General features: G+C 40.8%; 1 protein-coding gene across 4 annotated transcripts; it reads left to right on the plus strand.

Moving 5' to 3' along the window:
• The first annotated feature begins 6,288 nt into the window (after positions 1-6,288).
• EXO5 (exonuclease 5) lies at positions 6,289-13,501 on the plus strand. 4 transcript variants are annotated; one of them, XM_059897466.1, is made up of 4 exons: positions 6,289-6,699; positions 7,252-7,421; positions 7,503-7,580; positions 12,003-13,501. In XM_059897466.1, exon 4 carries the CDS (start codon positions 12,012-12,014, stop codon positions 13,122-13,124), a length of 1,113 nt encoding a protein of 370 aa, XP_059753449.1. In that variant the 5' UTR covers positions 6,289-6,699; positions 7,252-7,421; positions 7,503-7,580; positions 12,003-12,011; the 3' UTR covers positions 13,125-13,501. The 4 variants fall into 4 exon arrangements, with proteins under 4 accessions (XP_059753449.1, XP_059753439.1, XP_059753430.1 ...); XM_059897456.1 differs by having other exon boundaries at positions 7,524-7,580; XM_059897447.1 differs by having other exon boundaries at positions 7,252-7,580.
• Positions 13,502-19,383: the final 5,882 nt, after the last annotated feature.

A 19,383-nucleotide genomic window follows, 5' to 3' on the forward strand; every position in this document is an offset into this window, starting at 1 on the left:
CTACTGTCTACTAATATCTCCACACAAAGTACTTAATCAAGAATAAAAGATGGCCCTTCAAATTAAATTCAACAATATAGAAAATTCACACATTATTACTTTTATGATTTCATTGTAGATTAATAAATTATTCATCATGGGCATTCACTGATTTACAGACCAGCGTTTGGGGACTACTGTTTAAAACATCACCACCCCTATTTTTTTTTAATTAAAAAAAAATTTTTTTTAATGGGGAGAACTTTCACATGGTATAAACTTCAAAAGGTACAGTCAGTTGTGTAAGTGAAAAGACTTCTTCCTCCAACCCCCTTCACAAAATTCTACCAGAGGCAACCATTTTTTATAACTAAGTTTTTTGTACACCCTTCCAGAGATCATTCTGTTTAAATCCAAGAGAATACATATATACATTTTTTACTTTTTAAGCATAAATGGCAGCCCCCCATACAAACACATATTACTTTTATTACTTCACTGTATATCATGGAGGTCACTCCATATCAGTAAACAAAGTGCCTCCTCATTCTTTTTTTATAGCTGATAGTATTCCATGGTTTGAATGTACTTTAGCCACTTCACTATAGATGGATTTTTGAATTTCCAATCTTTTATTTATATGATGTTGCAATGAATAGTCTTATGCATTTTTATTTCTCACAATGTAAGTACATGCATAGGGTAAATTCCTAGAACAGGAATTTCTGTGCTAAAGGGTATGCACATTTGTATGATGGATACTGCCAAATTGACCTTCATAGAGGTTGGACCAATTTATTTTCCCACCAGCAAGATACAGAACTGTGGGAACCATATCTGGTGCTGAAGCATCTCCTGAGCCAACAGCCCCATCATCCATTAAAGACTTCTCTCAATAACATAGCCTAGAAGTGCCAGCTGAGCTGCATCCCCATAAAGAGCAGCACTTGCCATCCCTGGAGCCAGAGAGAAATCTGCATGTTATCAAATAGCAGCCAGACCCACCAAAGTCTCAGTTGGAGAAGGAGAAGACATCTCTCCACCAACTGTTACAGTCCCTGACTTCTGAGTCTGGAACTGTCTGATGAATTAGAGTTTCTTTAAAGAGACTGATCCACCTGCCTTAGCAAGTATAATCTTGGCTGCAACCCCTTTGTTTGGAATGGAGGAAAACTGACAATGGAGTCAGGGTACTTAATATAGCAGGATATACCACAGCTGATCAACTGACCATACGTAGCATTTTACAGGATGGCAATGTTAGCGAGTTACTGTTCACATGTGAGAGGAGACAGAAACGAGGTAGGACACGACTTTCTAATTAATAAACATTAATTAATGAAGAGAGCATTAATTAATTAGTTGACATTGCTTATTATGTGTGAAAGCTGAGTGCCAAGGTCAGGACCACAGTGATTTTGTACATGTTCATTTTTCATTCTGGTAAAGTTTTATTAAAGTTTTAGTGATTCTGTGAAATGTTGATGGATTTCCCCTCATCTTCATCCCCACAGCCACTACTCAGTTATAAACCAAAGTCTGGCACTTAAGATCCTTCATTACATCTAGTCCTACCTTACAGCTTCCTCTTCCATTTACTTATCTCCTTCCCATATGGGCTCTGACTACACTCAAATATATTAGTTGAGAATCTTTAAGTTACAAGTAACAGAAATCAACTGAGGTTAGTTAAGTCTCAAAGAGAGGTGTTAATAGAGGGATATTGGGGTATCTCATGGAATTCAGGGCAGCGATACATTATAACAATGGACTGAGACCAGGATCTGAAACGCTTTGGAAAACCCAGGCAGTTTTCTCTCCATCTCCAACCTCTGCTTCTTGTGTTTTCTTCATTCTGGCTTTTCTTTTTTGTTTTCAGCACCTCATTGCAAATCATGGTTACCATCAGCTTTAGATTTTACATATATTCAGTTTCCATCACTCAGAGAAAAACTGTCTTCTCTTTCTCACTTCTTATCTCAAAGTCATGGGGAAGCTCTCTTACTGGCCCAGCTAGGTCAGGTGCCCACTGCTAAACAAATCAACTGTAGGCAGAGATCTCAGCTTCTGTGGGAACTATGTGGATGGTGTGGTGGTGAATGGGGCGGGTGGGATGCTGGAGGGGCAGGAGAGCAGAAGAAATGGTTACTGTTCATAGCATTCCAGATCCTACTCACTCTTCAATGCTGGCTCATCAGATCAGAACTTTAGAACTGGAAAGGATCTAGGAACTCACCTAATTGAAACTTCTCTCTTTATAGATAAAGAAATGGAGATTCCCCTTCTTTAATTACTCACATCTTTTCACCTGAGTCATATTTTTGAGCATTTTTCCCTCTAAGTTTGTTAGCCTGGCTTTCCAAACACTTGCCCTTAGCTGCTTTTCGCCATTGTAAGAGTTTTACTTCTCAGATCTATTGCCCCAAGGAGGTCTTTCATAAATTATGCTTCAGAGCCTACCCACTGGCTTTGCCTTTTATCAGTGCTTATTCATTCATTCGATTTATCCCACAGGCACTTCTCCTTCTGTTGGTTATGTGAATGTTCTTCCCCAGAACTGTGTCCTTAGGCATAATTCTCTTCTCAAGCTAGACATTTTGTCTGATCTTGTTAACATCCCAACGCCTCTTACATCTACATGTATATCTTACAAATCTCTCCTGAGCTCTAGGAGAAAACATTATGTTCAATATCCCACTGGATATCTCCACTTGGGTAACTCATAGTCACCTCAAAGTCAGTGTGTCCAAAACTCAACTCAATTTTTTCAATAAAATCTGTATTCCTTAATCCAGGAAGGGGTATCACCACTCATGCAATTCTCCAGTTTAAACTTCTCCCTCTCATCCATCACCTTTCCCAATCAGTCACCAGGTCCTATACATTCTGTTTAGGATCTCTTCAGTTTATATCCTCTACTCTATTCCCATTGTCAGTACTTTAATCAGGCTCCTAGCATTTCCTAACTGCTTAAATAGATTCCCAAATATTTTTTCTATATCTAATCTGGACTCATCTCTCTATCGTCCCCACTGCTGCTAGAGCGGTCACACTAAAACATATAACTAATCAAATTATTGCTTGAAATCCCTCAATGGTTTCTTATAACTTGAAGCTAAATGTCAGATTCCTTAATAGAATACTTGGTATAGAGCACTGCCTATTTTTCTAGTAGTGGCTCCCAAATTTCCCCCCAAGCGTACTTCTCTCCAGCCATAAACATCTTATGGTTCTCCAAATATTCCATGCTATTTCATGGTTTCTGGTCATCAACTATGCTATTTTTTCCTCCTTCTGCATAACTTCTTTGTTAGCTCCTACTCATCCTCCCAGATTTAGTTTGTGTCACATCTTCAGGGAATACTACACAAAATTTATGAAGTTTTGGATGAACACTTGAAGTCTTGGCTGAATTTACTAAATAAATATCTAGGCCTTATCCTACAGGATTTTTGACTAGAGAGTGATAGCAAGGGATTTTAATTTTATAAAATTACTCTGGAATCACTATGGAGGACCATGGCTCAACATGAAGCAATAGCCAGGGCTATTCAACTTCAATTTGCTTCACACTGTTGCTTGCTACACTTCCTTCTTTTCTTACCCTTGCTACCATGGGTTTGCACCTAAAAAAAAAGAAAAATCATCTAATCCTTGCCTCAGGCTCTGTTTTCTTGAAGACTCTGGTTAAGACAAGCACACAGCCCCAGTTTGAGTAATCAGGGCCAATTGGACAATTTCAGGACTTATCTTTGAGGTATTAGGGAATGGACTTCCTTTTTTTCCACTGGACACAAATCTGGAAGACTGTGGCCCTGGAAGCTACTGGCAGTGGAAGAGGAGGAAGACTGCCTATAAATGCAAAAACACAGAGGAAATAGATCCAAGAAATGGAGAGAGAAAACTCAGTTCTGGTCTCACTGTTTGACATCTGGATCAAGCCTCACCTGAAGCTAGAGCTCCTGGGTTTTCAAACTGATAACTGAATAAACGCTAATTGATTCAAGAGTTCAAATGTCCTACATCTGAGGCTGCCTGTTTTAGCAGAAGCATGGCCCAGTCTTACATCCTTAACTCATTCCCAGCTCCCCCAACTTCCTACCTTAGGGCTACCTTTTCTGGCTTTCTCCAGCTAAGCAACACCCTTTTCAATTACCAGAAACTGGTTTTTTGCTAAAGAGAGGCTGACCTTAATACAGGGAAGAGAAGATTCTCAAATACAGAATATTGTCAGTGGGTTTCTCTTAAGCATATAAAAATTATGTCAGTAATTGTTCTAGCATCTGTAAGGAACACAAATTTGAGCAAGATAAATTCCCTGCCCTTAGGTCTGATGCTCAAGAGCAGTACTGTCCAAGAGAAATATAATGTGAGCCACAACACAAATGCGAACCACATAAATAATTTAAAAATTTCTACCAGCCACATTAATACAATAAAAAGCAGTAAGTAAAATTAATTTTAAAAATCTATTCCATTTGATACAATATATCCAAATATTACTATTTCAACATGTAATCAATATAAAAGTTATTAGTGAGTTAACTTTTTTTTTACTAAATCTTCAAAATACAGTATTTTATAGTTACAGCAGATGTCATTTTGAACTAGCCACATTTCAAATGCTTAAGAGCCACACGTGCTTAGTGGCTACTGTGTTGGACAGTGAAGCTCTCGAGAGCATTCATATAGATAAACACTTACTTTTATCATATAAACACTTCAATGGAAGACTGTAATCAGTGTGATTTAGAGGTACAAATTCTACCCTCTGAAGGAGTAAGGAAAGTAAGATGGAAAGAGGAAAACAGACAATTTGTGTCTAACAGTATTTCCCACATTACAGATATCCCTGGAGGTGGAGGAACTATATCAAAGGCTTTTGTATACAGATGGACCTTAAATAAATGCCCCGACTTCTTATGATAGCCTTTTGGGGAAAGGGTAACCTTTTCTGAAATTTGAGAATGAAAGCTTTGGGCAACATCGTCCTGCTATCTTGGAAATTTCTTTTCCCCACAGCATGATCATTTCTGAATCGCTTCTGCTTCACTCCACCAATCAGCATTGCCCCCTCAAACTCCGTTTGAAGATAACAGGTCCATGTGTGAAAGGGTTGAGGAGGGGCTTTCGTGCATTGGGAATTGCATCCTGATGAAGGAAAGTTATACCTGGGAGGAGGCAGAAACCTCCAGCCTCAATACAGCTATGCCCACCCATATTTCACTTGATGTGTAAGACTTCCCTCAGCTTTCGTATTTCCAAGAACAAGGACGTTTTCCTACACAACCACAAAATCATTTTCACACTCAGGATATTGATAATTGATTGATACTATTATCTAACATGTGTCGCATTTAAATTCCCCCAACTGACCCAAAATCTCCTTTGTAGTTTTCTTTTTTATTTAACTTTTTTTTTTTTTGGCCGTGCTGCGCTGCTTGCGGAATCTTAGTTCCCTGACCAGCGATTGAACCCAGGTGAGGGCAGTGAAAGCACTGGACCACCAGGGAACTCCCAATGTTTTTGTATTTTTTTAAAAGAAATCGGGGACTTCCCTGGCAGTCCGGTAGTTAGGACTCGCTTTCACTGCTGGTGCTGGGGTTCAATCCCTGGTGGGGGAACTAAGATCCGCAAGCTGCAAGGCCCATAAATAAGTAAGTAAATAGATAAATAAATAAATAAATAAATAAAATCTTCCCCTATTCTGAAGTCCAAAATGTATTTAGGTTTTTAATCCTCCTGGAATTGATATTTGTGATGAAGTGACACAAGGGGTCTCATTTTATATTTTTTTTCATAAGGATACCCTATTGTCTCAGAACCTTCATTGAAAAGACCATCTTTTTTTCTCCATTGCAATGCGATGCCACCTTTGTCACAAATCGTTTCCAAATATGTGATGACTGTTAAAAAAAAAAAAAAGCAATAATTGTCAGACTAGTGGTTTCCTCAGGAAGGAGGCATGGGAGTGTATTTGGGAAGGGCACGACACTATCTATTTTTGCTCTACATGATGACATGTCTGTTCAATAATTATTATACTTACCTTTCTATTTCAGAATATAATTGTGTTATATTTCCCAATAAAAGGGTTAATTAAAAAGTAAGCAAATAGAAAAAAAGAAATACATTGATGAGACGAGCGTCAGCATCTTTGAAAAGTGAGTTCGTGGTTGTTCTCTCAGCTGGGAAAGCTGGTGCGAGATGCAAAGAAAGGCGTACAGAACCCAAGGTGGCAAAGCGCAGACGCAGCGCTAACGGGCAGAGGCCAAGGGCACCGCGGAAAGGGACATGCCCAGACCTTTCTCCTACACTGGCTTGGCAGTAGCCGGGAGCCGCCAGGGTGGGAGCTTCTTGGTCAGGTGACGGCGCAGTTCCGTCCCGAATGAACCCACACGCACAGCCAGCGGCCCACAAGGACGACCTCCGCAGAGGCGGACCTGCATCAGGACCCTCCTCCGCCCCGCAGCGAGTGGGATTCGCGTCTGAGCGGCAGATGCGCGAAGACTAAGCGGCGCAACTGAGGCCTCCGGGAGGGGGCGGACCTTGGGCAGCCGCTGGGCATTCTGGGCCTGGTGTCCAGGCGGCTTTTGTGCGAAGCGCGAAACCAGAGGTCCTCTGCCTGACTTGCACTTACGCGTCCGGGGCAAGAGTCCGGGAGCGGTTCCAAGGCCGCGGCGGAGCCGGTGGAGTCCGGGGTTCCGAGGCATATCCGAGGTTAGGGGAAGGCCGGCGAATGCGGGGGGCGGGCTGAGGGGCTGAGTTTTGGAACCCAGGGATCTGTCCCCGCGGGTGCCGCGTCCCCCCAATCCCCTTTCTGGGTGGGAACGGCTCCGGGGCAGCGGCTTATCTCGTCTGCTCCTGTGGGTTCAGGACCTTTCGATCTTGGAAGACCCTGCTGTCGGCTGGGACCCCTTCCCAAGTCCAGCAATGCTTTGCTCGCTCCTCCAGGACACTGTAGGGAGGTGCTCAGTAAACTTTCGGGCAAGCATGGAACTCCCGGGGAGACAGTGGTTTGGGGACCGGTGGGAAGGTGCCCGCTGAAGGCAGACTTTCTTGGAGCCCACAAGTCCGGGCTGCACCGAACAAGTCAGGATGTTGAGCGTGAAGGCAGAGGCAGTGCCGCAGGCAGCAGGAACCCATCAGAGGGGAAAAACATCTGATCTGAGGTCTCTGCCCGAGCTTCTGGGCCGAAGTTGGGGCTGGAAGAGGAAACTGCTCTCGGAGCTCCTGGAGGACCTTCGTTATTACTGACCCTTTTACTTGCAGGGAGCAGGGATTGGATCAAGTAACTGCATCCAGGGTATGGGCAAAATGAAGAAGTCACGGAGAATTTGCCCTCGGAGCGAGGCAAGCGTTACGTAGGATCTGGGGTGGGCAACAGTCTGTGCAGTGTGGATCAGAGAGGAGGAAACGCCGCAATGTGAGGGACTGGTCAGGTGAGAAAGAACCAAAAGTCTCTGTTCTAGCAAGGCCGAGTTGCTAATCTGGATTCTCCGATTGCAGACCTGGTCTTTCAGAGCTCTTTCCTCCTCCCCCAGCCTTGTCATTTCAGCATTCTGCCTTTCCTGTGAGGAGGAAGATCAGCCAAGTCCCAGGTGAGTAGAAGTTTCTTCTCTCCTAAAATTTAATTTGTCAGAGGGAATAGGTGTACTATCTCATCTCTCCCTTGAGAAGGAGAAGGAGATCCACATTTGTTGTGTGCCAGTGTGTGTACTTTGTCATCACTCAATTGTCTGGGTAGCTGAGTATGGTTGGAAGGAGTACTCTAATTTTAAAGATGTGTCAGTAGCCTCAGGAAAACTGAACACTTGCCCAAGAATACTCATAAGGCAAGTAGCATACTAAATACTATTGACCTACTCAGGTTCAGAATCCAGATCTGTAGGACCCCCAGACTCTTGACAGCATACTGGTGTTTCCCAAACATCTCATTCACTTACCAACTATTTCTACCATACCTATGTACCACATGTATTGTTAGTCTCATATTTTTAATTTTTTACTTACATTTATTTAAAAAATCAAACTTGTGCTGAGAAACACTACATAGGAAATTATGCATTTGAAGAACACTCTAAGCTTTATATTTATTCTAAGATGCTGATCCACGTACCATGTAAAATCATCTCCTGTCAAAAAGATACAAACTGAATTTTGGGACACAGTGCACTGCATCATGCCCTTGCCTGGATTTTTTCTGCATAGGGAAGTCCAAGCAACACATTGAGTCTAAATTGTCCATCCCCATTGTATTGTTTTTTCCTTTTAGGTAAATAATTCCACAAAGAATGCTCTCCTTTTGTGTCTTCTTTTTTTTTTTTTAAATATAAATTTATTTATTTATTTATTTTTGGCTGTGTTGGGTCTTGTTGCTGCGCGTGGGTTTTCTCTAATTGCGGTAAGCGGGGCTACACTTCGTTGCGGTGCGTGGGCTTCTCATTGCGGTGGCTTCTCTTGTTGCAGAGCACAGGCTCTAGGTGCGCGGGCTTCAGAAGATGCAGCCTGTGAGCTCAGTAGTTGTGGCTCGTGGGCTCTAGAGCACAGGCTCAGTAGTTGGGGCACACGGGTGTAGTTGCTCCGCGGCATGTGGGATCTTCCTGGACCAGGGCTCGAACCCGTGTCCCTTGCACTGGCAGGGGGATTCTTCACCACTGCACCTCCAGGGAAGTCCCTTGTGTCTTCTTTACAAACATTTCACTTACCTATTAAGAGCTACCCTGTTTTGAGTGTTGTATGTAAAACAAGTAGGAAGTCCATATATTTCAGGAGCTTACGCTCTCTTTGGGGAATTAATAGATACGTATGAAATAATTGAAACCAGTACTGTCCAATAGAACTTTGTGTGACAGGGAAGTGTTCTATATCTGTGCCTTATAATGTGGTACCCACCAACCACATGTAGCTACTGAGCACTTGAAATGTGCCTAATTTTATTTAATTTTAATTAAATTTAAATAGCTGCATGTGACTGGTGGCTACATATTGGATAGCCCAGGACTGGATATTTGAAGTGAACTATTTTCAAGGTCAGTTGATTGGATTTAGTGCCCTCCCCTGCAGAGGGGTGGGGGTAGGGGGCAACCCGAAGTATACATGTTAATTGCCATTTAATTTTTGTTTCTTGGTGGAGGGTAAAGATTCTCTCCCAGTTTCAGGGACTTCAGAATCCAAATAACGTTACTCATTTTGAAACTATCATCATCTAAGGCACATTTATACTTTAAGACACTTGTGCAAACGTGCAGCTTCTGTGTTTTATTACTGTTGAAGTATCCTATAAAGCAATAACTTTATAGGATATACCCAGAAGTCTTAGCATTGTATTACTTTGGTTCATTGCAGATAACTTGTTTTCCAGCTATCTGTGTTTTCTTTCATTAGGGACATTTAGACTATTTAAAAATTAGTTAAGTACAATGATAACTAATATTAATGCCATTTTCAAGGTATCAGTGTTAAGTTTTTAACATGGGAGTTGGTACATACGGCTCTTTCATTGCTCCTTAGAGTAGCAACGAGGAAGCTTCGCTCATAGTTTTTACCTCAATCAGCTTCAATTCTGTGTCAAGTTATTTTCCTGTCACCCAAAGTTAAAATACTAGTGGGCTGCTCATACCTTGTTTTGTTTTTTGTTTTTTGGGTTTTTTTTGTATGCAGGGTTAGATATGTGAAGTAAGAAGGAAGGCTTGGGCTTCCCTGGTGGCGCAGTGGTTGAGAATCTGCCTGCCAATGCAGGGGACCCGGGTTCAAGCCCTGGTCTGGGAAGATCCCACATGCCGCGGAGCAACTAGGCCCGTGAGCCACAGTTACTGAGCCTGCGCGTTTGGAGCCTGTGCTCCGCAGCAAGAGAGGCCATGATAGTGAAAGGCCCGCGCACCGCAATGAAGAGTGGCCCCCACTTGCCGCAACTGGAGAAAGCCATCGCACAGAAACGAAGACCCAACACAGCCAAAGATAAATAAATAAATAAATAATTTAAAAAAAAAAAAAAAAAGAAGGAAGGCTTAAAAAGAGTATCTTCACAAGATAATTTGCCTAGTTTCTTTTTTTTTAATATTTTAATTTTATTGGAGTACAGTTTTTTTTTTTTACATTTATTTATTTATTTATTTGGTTGCACTGGGTCTTAGTTGCAGCAGGTGGGCTCCTTAGTTGTGGCTCGCCAGCTCCTTAGTTGTGGCATGCAAACTCTTAGTTGCAGCATGCATATGGGATCTAGTTTCCTGACCAGGGATTGAACCCGGGCCCCCTGCATTGGGAGCACAGAGTCTTAACCACTGCACCATCAGGGAAGTCCCTTTATTGGAGTATAGTTGATTTACAATGTTCTGTTAGTTTCAGGTGTACGGTAAAGTGATTCATATACATATACATATATTCATTCTTTTTTAGATTCTTTTCTCATATAGGTTATCACAGAATATTGGGTAGAGTTCCCTGTGCTATACAGTAGGTCCTTGTTGGTTATCTAAATATCTTATATATAGTAGTGTACATGTGCTCACCCCAAGCTCCTGATTTATCCCTCCCCCCTACTAGTTTCTTTTTTTCTGACCAGGGATTGAACCTGGCCCACGGCAGTGAAAGCCCAGAGTCCTAACCACTAGGCCACCAGGGAACTCCCCTAGTTTCTTAAGATTAAAAATACTTGAGAGACAAAACAATCAAACATAATGTATGGTCTTTGTTTCCTGGTTTAATGAAAAGCTATGTTTTTTAGGGCAGCTGAGCAAATTTGAATATGGACTGGAGTATTAGGGAATTATTAATTTCGGTAGATATGATAATATTGTAGTTAATGTAGGAGGCTTCTTTGGAAATGTATGTGAAGCATTTGTATTTGAAGCATGATGATGTCTGTAATTTACTTTAAAATAGTTAGGCTAAAAAAAAAGCACCTGAAAGAAGCAAACACAGCAACATGTCAACAGTTATTTATCTAGATTGTGTTCATTGTTCTATTCTGTCTCCTGTGCTTGTGAAATTGTTTGCTGTAAAAAGGGAGAGTATTTGTCCCTCAGTAGAGTAGTGAGATATTGGGTGTGAAGCACTTGGCTCAGTGTCTAGCACGCAATAACTGTGCAATAAATATTCACTATTATTTATAGCAAAATACAGTAATATTTTAAGAGTTTTCACTTACATAGTTTCCATCATAAGCTAATTTCTTGTGGAGGGAGAAAATAAACTTAGTGGGAAACACCAATTTCTATAGTGTTAGGAGGAATTTATACAGTCAGTAAAGGTAAAGTAAAACCCACCAAGAGCTTTTTCTTCTTGTCATTTTCTTAATATATCTCAAACACAAAAAACAACTGATTTCCACATGTTGCTGTGAATATCCTCTCTCGTTACTTCATGCTATTACTTCATGAGTAGATCTATTTGTATTTATCTGTAGTTAGTCTTTGATTTTGCCGCACTACGTTTCTGAGAACTACATTTAAAAGCAGTCACTGTAGAGCTGATTCTGCTCAAGGAACAGTTTGTTATTGAGGTTTATTTTCCTAGTCAAGGACTTTGTATCAAAAGAATTGTAGAAGTGGTCCATGGTAAACTGGCAAATATTGCTCCAACATTTACAATGATCTACATTCTCTTAAAAAATGAAATAATGTCCCAAGTCAGTAGAATTTTGAAGGAAAAAAGGCAAACCTCTAATTTCCTTTTAAATGAAGAAACTGAGGACAAAGTAGGTGATTTGCTTAAAGTCACACATGGTATGTTAATACCAGATTCAGTAATAAAACTTAAGTTTTATTTTGCACTTAAAAATTTTTGCCAAGTATTCATATATGGATGATACAATGAGTCTTATTGTTGTAAATTGTACCCGTAGTACAACTCTATAGCATTACTAATTGGTCATAAATAAATAAGCATCTTTAAAGACTGTATATAAATAATTAGTCATGATTCTTTTTTACCTCATTGGAATTTGAAAGTGCTTTTGAGAAATTTTTCATTTGCGTAATGCATTTCTTTAACATGATATGCACGGCCTTTGCCCAATCCAGAGCTGTGCCATGGCAGAGACTAGGGAAGAGGAGACGGTGTCAGCAGAGGCCTCAGGGTTCTCAGACTTGAGTGACTCAGAGTTTCTGGACCTGGAGGATACACAAGAGTCAAGTACTTCACCTAACAAGCCTGGCCCTTCTTCTGAACTCCCTGGGAAGGATGGCAAGCTCATAAGCTTACCAAAGTGGAAAAGAGGATTGGATGTCTCGTCACCTATGGAACGATTCCATCTTAAATATTTGTATGTCACTGACCTGTCTACTCAGAACTGGTGCGAACAGCAAATGGTATATGGGAAGGAGCTTCCTGGTTTCTTGACACCTGAGAAGTCAGCTGTTTTGGACACTGGTGCCAGCATCCACCTAGCTAGAGAACTAGAAGTTCATGATCTTGTGACTGTCCCCATCACCTCTAAAGAAGATGCTTGGGCAGTTAAGTTTCTGAACATATTATCAATGATTCCTACCCTGCAGTCAGAAGGGCGCATCAGAGAGTTTCCAGTGTTTGGAGAAGTGGAGGGTGTGCTCCTTGTTGGAGTGATTGATGAGCTGCACTATACAGCCAGGGGGGAACTGGAACTGGCTGAACTCAAGACACGCAGGCGCCCTGTGCTCCCTCCGGACGCTCAGAAAAAAAAAGACTGTTTTCAGGTCAGCCTGTACAAATATATCTTTGATGCCATGGTACAAGGGAAAGTGACCACTGCTAGCCTAATCCACCACACAAAATTGCATCCAGAAAAGCCACTGGGACCTTCAGTGCTGAGGCATGCCCAGCAGGGAGGCTTCTCTGTGAAGTCCTTGGGTGACCTCATGGAGCTGGTCTTCTTGTCTCTAACACTGTCTGACCTCCCAGTTATTGATATCCTGAAGATTGAGTATATCCACCAAGAGACTGCCACTGTGCTGGGTACAGAGATAGTGGCCTTTGAAGAGACGGAGGTGAGAAACAAAGTGCAGCACTATATGGCCTACTGGGTGGGCCACCGAGAGCCTCAAGGGGTTGATGTGGAGGAGGCTTGGAAATGCCGGACATGCAACTATGCAGATATCTGTGAGTGGAGGAAGAGCGGTGGGTTGCCCAACTCCATGCTAGAGCCACAAGCCAAAAAAGCCAAATGAACGGAAGATAGACTTTCAGGAACTTTGATCTTTCCTGCTCCTAATGTACTCAGCAGAGTGAAAGAGGACCAGTCTCTGAGCTTGACTTCCATGGAGAGTGTTCTTATTTTGGTTCTTTTCATATTTCCTCAGCCTCTTACCACACAAATCCAGGACCAAGGCTCAGGGGTGAGTGGGAGAGATCTGGGATTATACTGTCTCTGGAGCTTCGCCATAGATTGCCAAGAAGACAGATGCTTATCATGGCTGGAGCAAGGTATCCTTCAACAATCTTTGCTTTCCTAAGAAGATTCTTCAGTTTCTTTTAAGTCTCTTCCCTATTTTTTCTCAATCAGGGTTTCTACATTTTATATAATGAAATAAAATGAAACACTGTCCAGGTTGGTTGAACTGGTTTTTTTCATAACCTCAACCCTTCAAAGAGGACCACCAGAATAGTTGTGTGTGCATGTTATTCCAAGCCTTTAAGTACATACATAAACATATTTCTGAAGTAGTGGAATGAGCAGAGCAGGAATTTAAAAGAAGCCTAATACATATGCTCAAAGAAATAAGGAAAAATGAAGCAGGAACAGGAAGTCCTAAAAAATGAAAATAGTAAATATGATATTAATATTTACAAAAGAATGAATACGTGAGCGGAAGCTTGTATTACCTTCAACCCCACAGGTACCCAGCATCTCCTACTCTAAGACCAGAGCATAAGTGATGCCCTGGAATTAGACCTGGACTCTATTCTTTACTAGCTTGGGACCTTGGGAAAATTTCTAAGCCTTTTCTGAGCCTCAGTTTTCCAATATGGAAAATGGAGTGATGGTAATTATACTCACCTCATAGAGTTATTATGAGGATTAAATGAGATGATGCATGCAAAGAGCTTAGGACAGTACTCGGCACATCAGAATCATTCAATGATTCAGTATATGGATGGCGCTGCTGCTGCTGATAATAATGAAGATAATGTTGATGATAGTGTAAGTTGTTTCTAGTCCTTTGCTTCATTCATCTCTGTTTTTCCATTGAGCAACATTCTCAAATATTTTGGTCTCATATCCTTTGCATGCTTAAAAATTATTGACGATACCAAAGACATATTGTTTATGTTGGTTTTATCAATGATATTTCCTATAGGTCAAAACTGAGAATCTAAATATATGTTTATTAATTCATTTAAAAATAACAGTAAACCCATATGTTAGCATAAATAAAATATTTTCATTAAAAAATAACTTTTAAAAATTAAAAAAAAAAAGAAAAACATAATACATTAAGTAACATGTGACATTCACACACTGTACAATCCAGCGATACCATTCCTGAGTATACGCTAAGAGAAACTCTTATACATGTACAACAGGGAATATTAACAAGAGCTTTGTAACGCTTTCACAATAGCAAAACCTAAACCTAGAAGCTGCCTAGGTGCATATCATTGGAAGAGTAGGGTGATGTGGTACGGCAGCCAAAACACATGAGCTACAATGACATGCAACCATGTGGATGAAAATGAGCACACAATATTAAGTGAAAAAGTAAGTCCCAAAAGGTTACATATGGCATGATACTCTGTTTATAAAGTGAAAAACAACAAAGTAAAAACATTTTAAGATATTTAAAGATAATGAAGAGGAATCTCAGTGCATCTTAGAGGAATCTCAGTGGAGCCCTTAACTGCAGGCATCTCCAACAAGACCAGAGGAAAGAATGATACGGACATCACCTGGAAGGAGGAGGCTTATTTATGGACACACTCTTGGAGAATTTGCAAAAGTAGATGGAAGGAGAGGAGCTGGCAGGGGTGGGGTTTCTATATTAACTAGAAGGCCAGGAGCCAGCAGAACACGGTGAATATTGTTAGCATAGCTGCATGTTATACATGAACTGGTAAAACCTGGACATTTATAGGAGTTACAGTAGGCTACCTCTGCAGGCCTTCTGAGCTACACATACTCTTTTCTTATGGACAGTGGGACTCTTGTAATAACTCTTCCCATTTACTGAGGGAGTATTCTGTCCCAGGCACTGTGCTAAGCACTTTTTATGATTAAATCTGTGTATCCATTATTATCCCTGATGAGGGAACCGAAGCTTAGAAGGGTAATAAAACTTGCCCAAGGTCACACAGTTTGGAAGTGGTTGACTCCAGCCTAGATTGTCTGACTGCAGTGCTTATGCTCTTAACTATTACACTAAATTTTTCTTGCTGTGTTAAGCTGCCTACACTGTACGTCATTATAGGCCCTAAGAAGTTTGGACTCAAATTTGGGGCATGGTAAACTGAACCTTATGAGATAAATACTATTAAGCTAATAGTCTTCAAAAAAAGAACTTGGGGTTTCCCTGGTGGCGCAGTGGTTGAGAGTCTGCCTGCCAATGCAGGGGACACGGGTTCGAGCCCTGGTCTGGGAAGATCCCACATGCCGTGGAGCGACTAAGCCCGTGAGCCACAATTACTGAGCCTGCGCGTCTGGAGCCTGTGCTCCGCAACAAGAGAGGCCGCGATGGTGAGAGGTCCGCGCACCGCGATGAAGAGTGGCCCCCACTTGCTGCAGCTAGAGAGAACCCTCGCACAGAAACGAAGACCCAACACAGCCATAAATAAAAAATAAACAAACAAACAAAAAGAATCCCCCATTCTTAAAAAAAAAAAGAACTTGCTCAGGCCTCTGTAGCACAATCTTAGTTATATTAGCATCTTTAAGAACAGGAAAAAGAAAATCAGTTGGTTTTAGACAGTGACTAATTTAGTAGAATTTAGTCAGAATTCTGTAATTCAGTAATTCTCTGAGCTCTCAAATCCTTATTTTATTTTATTTTTTAATTTGGCCATGACACAGTCCATTTATTTATTTATTTATTACTTTTAAAAATTTTATTTATTTTTGGCTGCGTTGGGTCTTTGTTGCTGCGCGCTGGCTTTTCTCTAGTTGTGGCGAGTGGGGGCTACTCTTCGTTACAGAGCATGGGCTTCTCATTGCCATGGCTTCTCTCATTGCGGAGCAGGGGCTCTAGGCATGCGGGCTTCACTACTTGCAGCATGCGAGCTTAGTAGTTGCGGCGTGTGGGCTCTAGGGTGCAGCCTCAGTAGTCGTGGTACACGGGCTTAGTTGCTCCTTGGTATGTGGGATCTTCCCGGACCAGGGATCGAACCCGTGTCTCCTGCATTGGCAGGCGGATTCTTAACCATTGCACCACCAGGGAAGTCCACAAATCCTTATTTTAAATTAACACCTTTCGGTCATCACTTTATGGTTTCTCACAGAGTAGTTGAGGCATCTGTAGTTGGGATCACCCCAGGATCACTGATGCTGTTCTCTACAAGAGATACTTCCCTGGTTTGCAGCTGCCTCATATCTAATAATGTCATCTCTCCCATGTATGTATCATACAGTATGATGTGATATGAAGTTGATAAGGTTCTTCAAGATATTTTTATGGATGTATCAACATATATTTATATGAACTCTGCCTAAGGTGTCTGACTCCAAATTATGAATCTCTTGGATGTTTGTTCAGTGAGTGGGTGAATGAAAAGAGATGTCACAACGAAGCTATTTCTTGATTTTAAAAAAAGCAAAAAAACTTGCTTCTTGGGCCAGAGAATGGGCTAAGTACCTAAATTAGGATTAGGTCCAACTGTTCATAATAGAAATTGCCAAAACAATAGTGGTTAAATAAAATAGAAATGGATTTCTTTCGTGAAAAAGAACCCTAGATATAGTTAGTCTAGGTCATGATGTCCGGAGACCAGGTTCCTTCTCTCTTGTTTCTCTAAAATCAATAAGTGTCTTCCTACTTCATAGTCCAAAATGGCTGCCCAAACTCTAGTCACCTATACACATTCAGCATAAAGCTGAAATAGGAAAAGGGTATTATTTTAAGGACACTTCATAAATTTGCAGCACTGACATCCCACTGGCCAAAATTTGGTCACTACAAGGGAGGTTGGGATATGTAATTTTTATTCTGGGAAAGCATATGTGCAGACAAAAATTGGAGAGTCTATGAACTGCAAAAACCAGAGAATGGATATTGAGTGACAGCTTGCCATCTCTGCCACACTGAGATGTTTCAGTAACAGAGCTTGCACTTTTTGCCTTGCTAAGGACCCAACACTCTTGGAGGAAAAGAAGAAGATGTGAACATGACACCTCCACCATCCACCTTCAGAAATTTTCATCTTCCCCAGCTGAAATTACTCCCTGTCTGTTAAACATGAACTCCCCATTCCTCCCTCCCTTCAGCTCCTGGCAGTCACTATAATACTTTCTGTCTCTATGAGTCTGACCACTCTAGGTACCTCATATAAGTGGAATCATACAGTATTTGTCCTTTTGTGACTGGTTTATTTCACTTAGCTTAACATTTTCAAGTTGCATCCATGTTATAGCCTGTGTCAGAATTTCCTTCCTTTTTAAGACTGAGTAATATTCTATTGTGTCAATATCTTTTAAAAGTAAGTGGGAGCAAAGTAGTATTCCAGAGGAGGAGCTGACTTGGTAAAAGTTAATGTGTTGCAGAATGATTTATCTCAGGTGGATCTGAAATTGGAACTATTGTAGTGGTGTCACGATCCACCAGGTTGCATCAGATCCTCAAATATGGAAGCAAAAAATGCAGAGTGGTCCTGTTGTCATGGGAGAAAGAAGAGGCTCCAAGTCCTGGAGGTCTGGATGAAGTGAAAAATGAGCGGTATTGAATTCCAGGTCAGTATCCTAGGAATATTGATTAGGCCCCATAAGCAGAATCTGTGCCTGCGGACCACAAGTAAGCTAAGAATTGTTATCCTAGCCTCGGTTTCTCCAGTTCCACTGAACTTCACTTCTGCTGTCCTTCAGTAATGTCTCCAATAACCACAACATTCATTGGATATCTTTACTGAGAGCATCTTCTTCCAGTCTGTGGCTTACCTTTCTATTCAGTCATGGTGTCTTTTGATGAGCAAAATTTTACTGAAGACCAGTTTCAGTGTTTCATTAGTGCTTTTTGTATCTCATTTAAGATATATTTTCCTACTTTAACACACCTTGCTTCTTTTACTTATCAATTTATTTTGGAGTTGTTTCATATTAGTATTTATAGTTTATCTCCTTCCTTTCAGCAGCCACAAAGGATTCCGTTGTAAAGATATAATACTACTGTTTATCTAATCAGGCCTCTATTTACATCCACTTAGGCTATTTCCTATCTTTTCCTACTACAAACACTATAATAATATATAAAGTAGAAAGTAAACGTTGCTCTCACATATACACCTATTAATCCTGAATCCCAAAATAACCATCGATAGGAAGTTGATAAGGTTCTTCAAGATATTTTTATGGATGTATCAACATATATTTAAATATAAAACAAGTATGTGTGTATTGGGGTGTATGTGATTAGACACAAAAAATCCTCTGTAACATGCTTGTTTCAGTCAAGTTTTATCATGGATAGTGTCATATCTGGATAATTCATGGATAGTGTCATATCTGGATAATAAAGTATTTCACTGGATAGGTGTAATATCATTCATCACTTAATTATCCCTTCCCAGTGGGCACATACAGGGATAGATATAGACACATAAATGCACAGCCTATATATAAACATTGATATTGTAAATATTTTTCTGATTTTCCTCCTTATTCCAAGGCCTAGAAATTTTGGGATATAAGGCTGCACAATTAAAATACATCTGGACAACACTGTAAATCAACTATACTTCAATTTAAGATAAATAAATAAATAGATAAGATCCACATTGCCCTGCAGAAATATTATACCGTTTAGACTCCAGGATTCCCCAAAGCAAGGCTCTTTTTTATGTATCATTATATTATCATCATATGACATAATATAATAACTCAAATTATTTGTGAGAAAGAAGTACATAAAAGTGTATATTCTTCCACACCCTAACACTAGTATTATAATTCTTTTTAAATGATGCCAATCTGAGATAATTGATATCTTAGCCTTAATATTTTATTTATTTATTTATTTACTTATTTATTTATTTATTTTTGCCTGCATTGGGTCTTCGTTGCTGTACACGGGCTTTCTCTAGTTGTGGCGAACAGGGGCCACTCTTGGTTGCAGTACATGGGCTTCTCACTGCGGTGGCTTCTCTTGTTGAGGAGCATGGGCTCTAGGCTTGCAGGCTTCAGTAGTTGTGGTGCACAGGCTTAGTTGCTCCGCGGCATGTGGGATCAGACCAGGGCTCGAACCCGTGTCCCCTGCATTGGCAGGCGGATTCTTAACCACTGCGCCACCA

The sequence above is a fragment of the Balaenoptera ricei genome, chromosome 1 (assembly GCF_028023285.1).
Source record: "Balaenoptera ricei isolate mBalRic1 chromosome 1, mBalRic1.hap2, whole genome shotgun sequence".
NCBI classification, from domain to species: domain Eukaryota; kingdom Metazoa; phylum Chordata; class Mammalia; order Artiodactyla; family Balaenopteridae; genus Balaenoptera; species Balaenoptera ricei.

Coding starts and splice junctions, on each gene's coding strand:
- EXO5 (XM_059897447.1), top strand. CDS start 12,012: ATGGCAGAGACTAGGGAAGAGGAGACGGTGTCAGCAGAGGCCTCAGGG.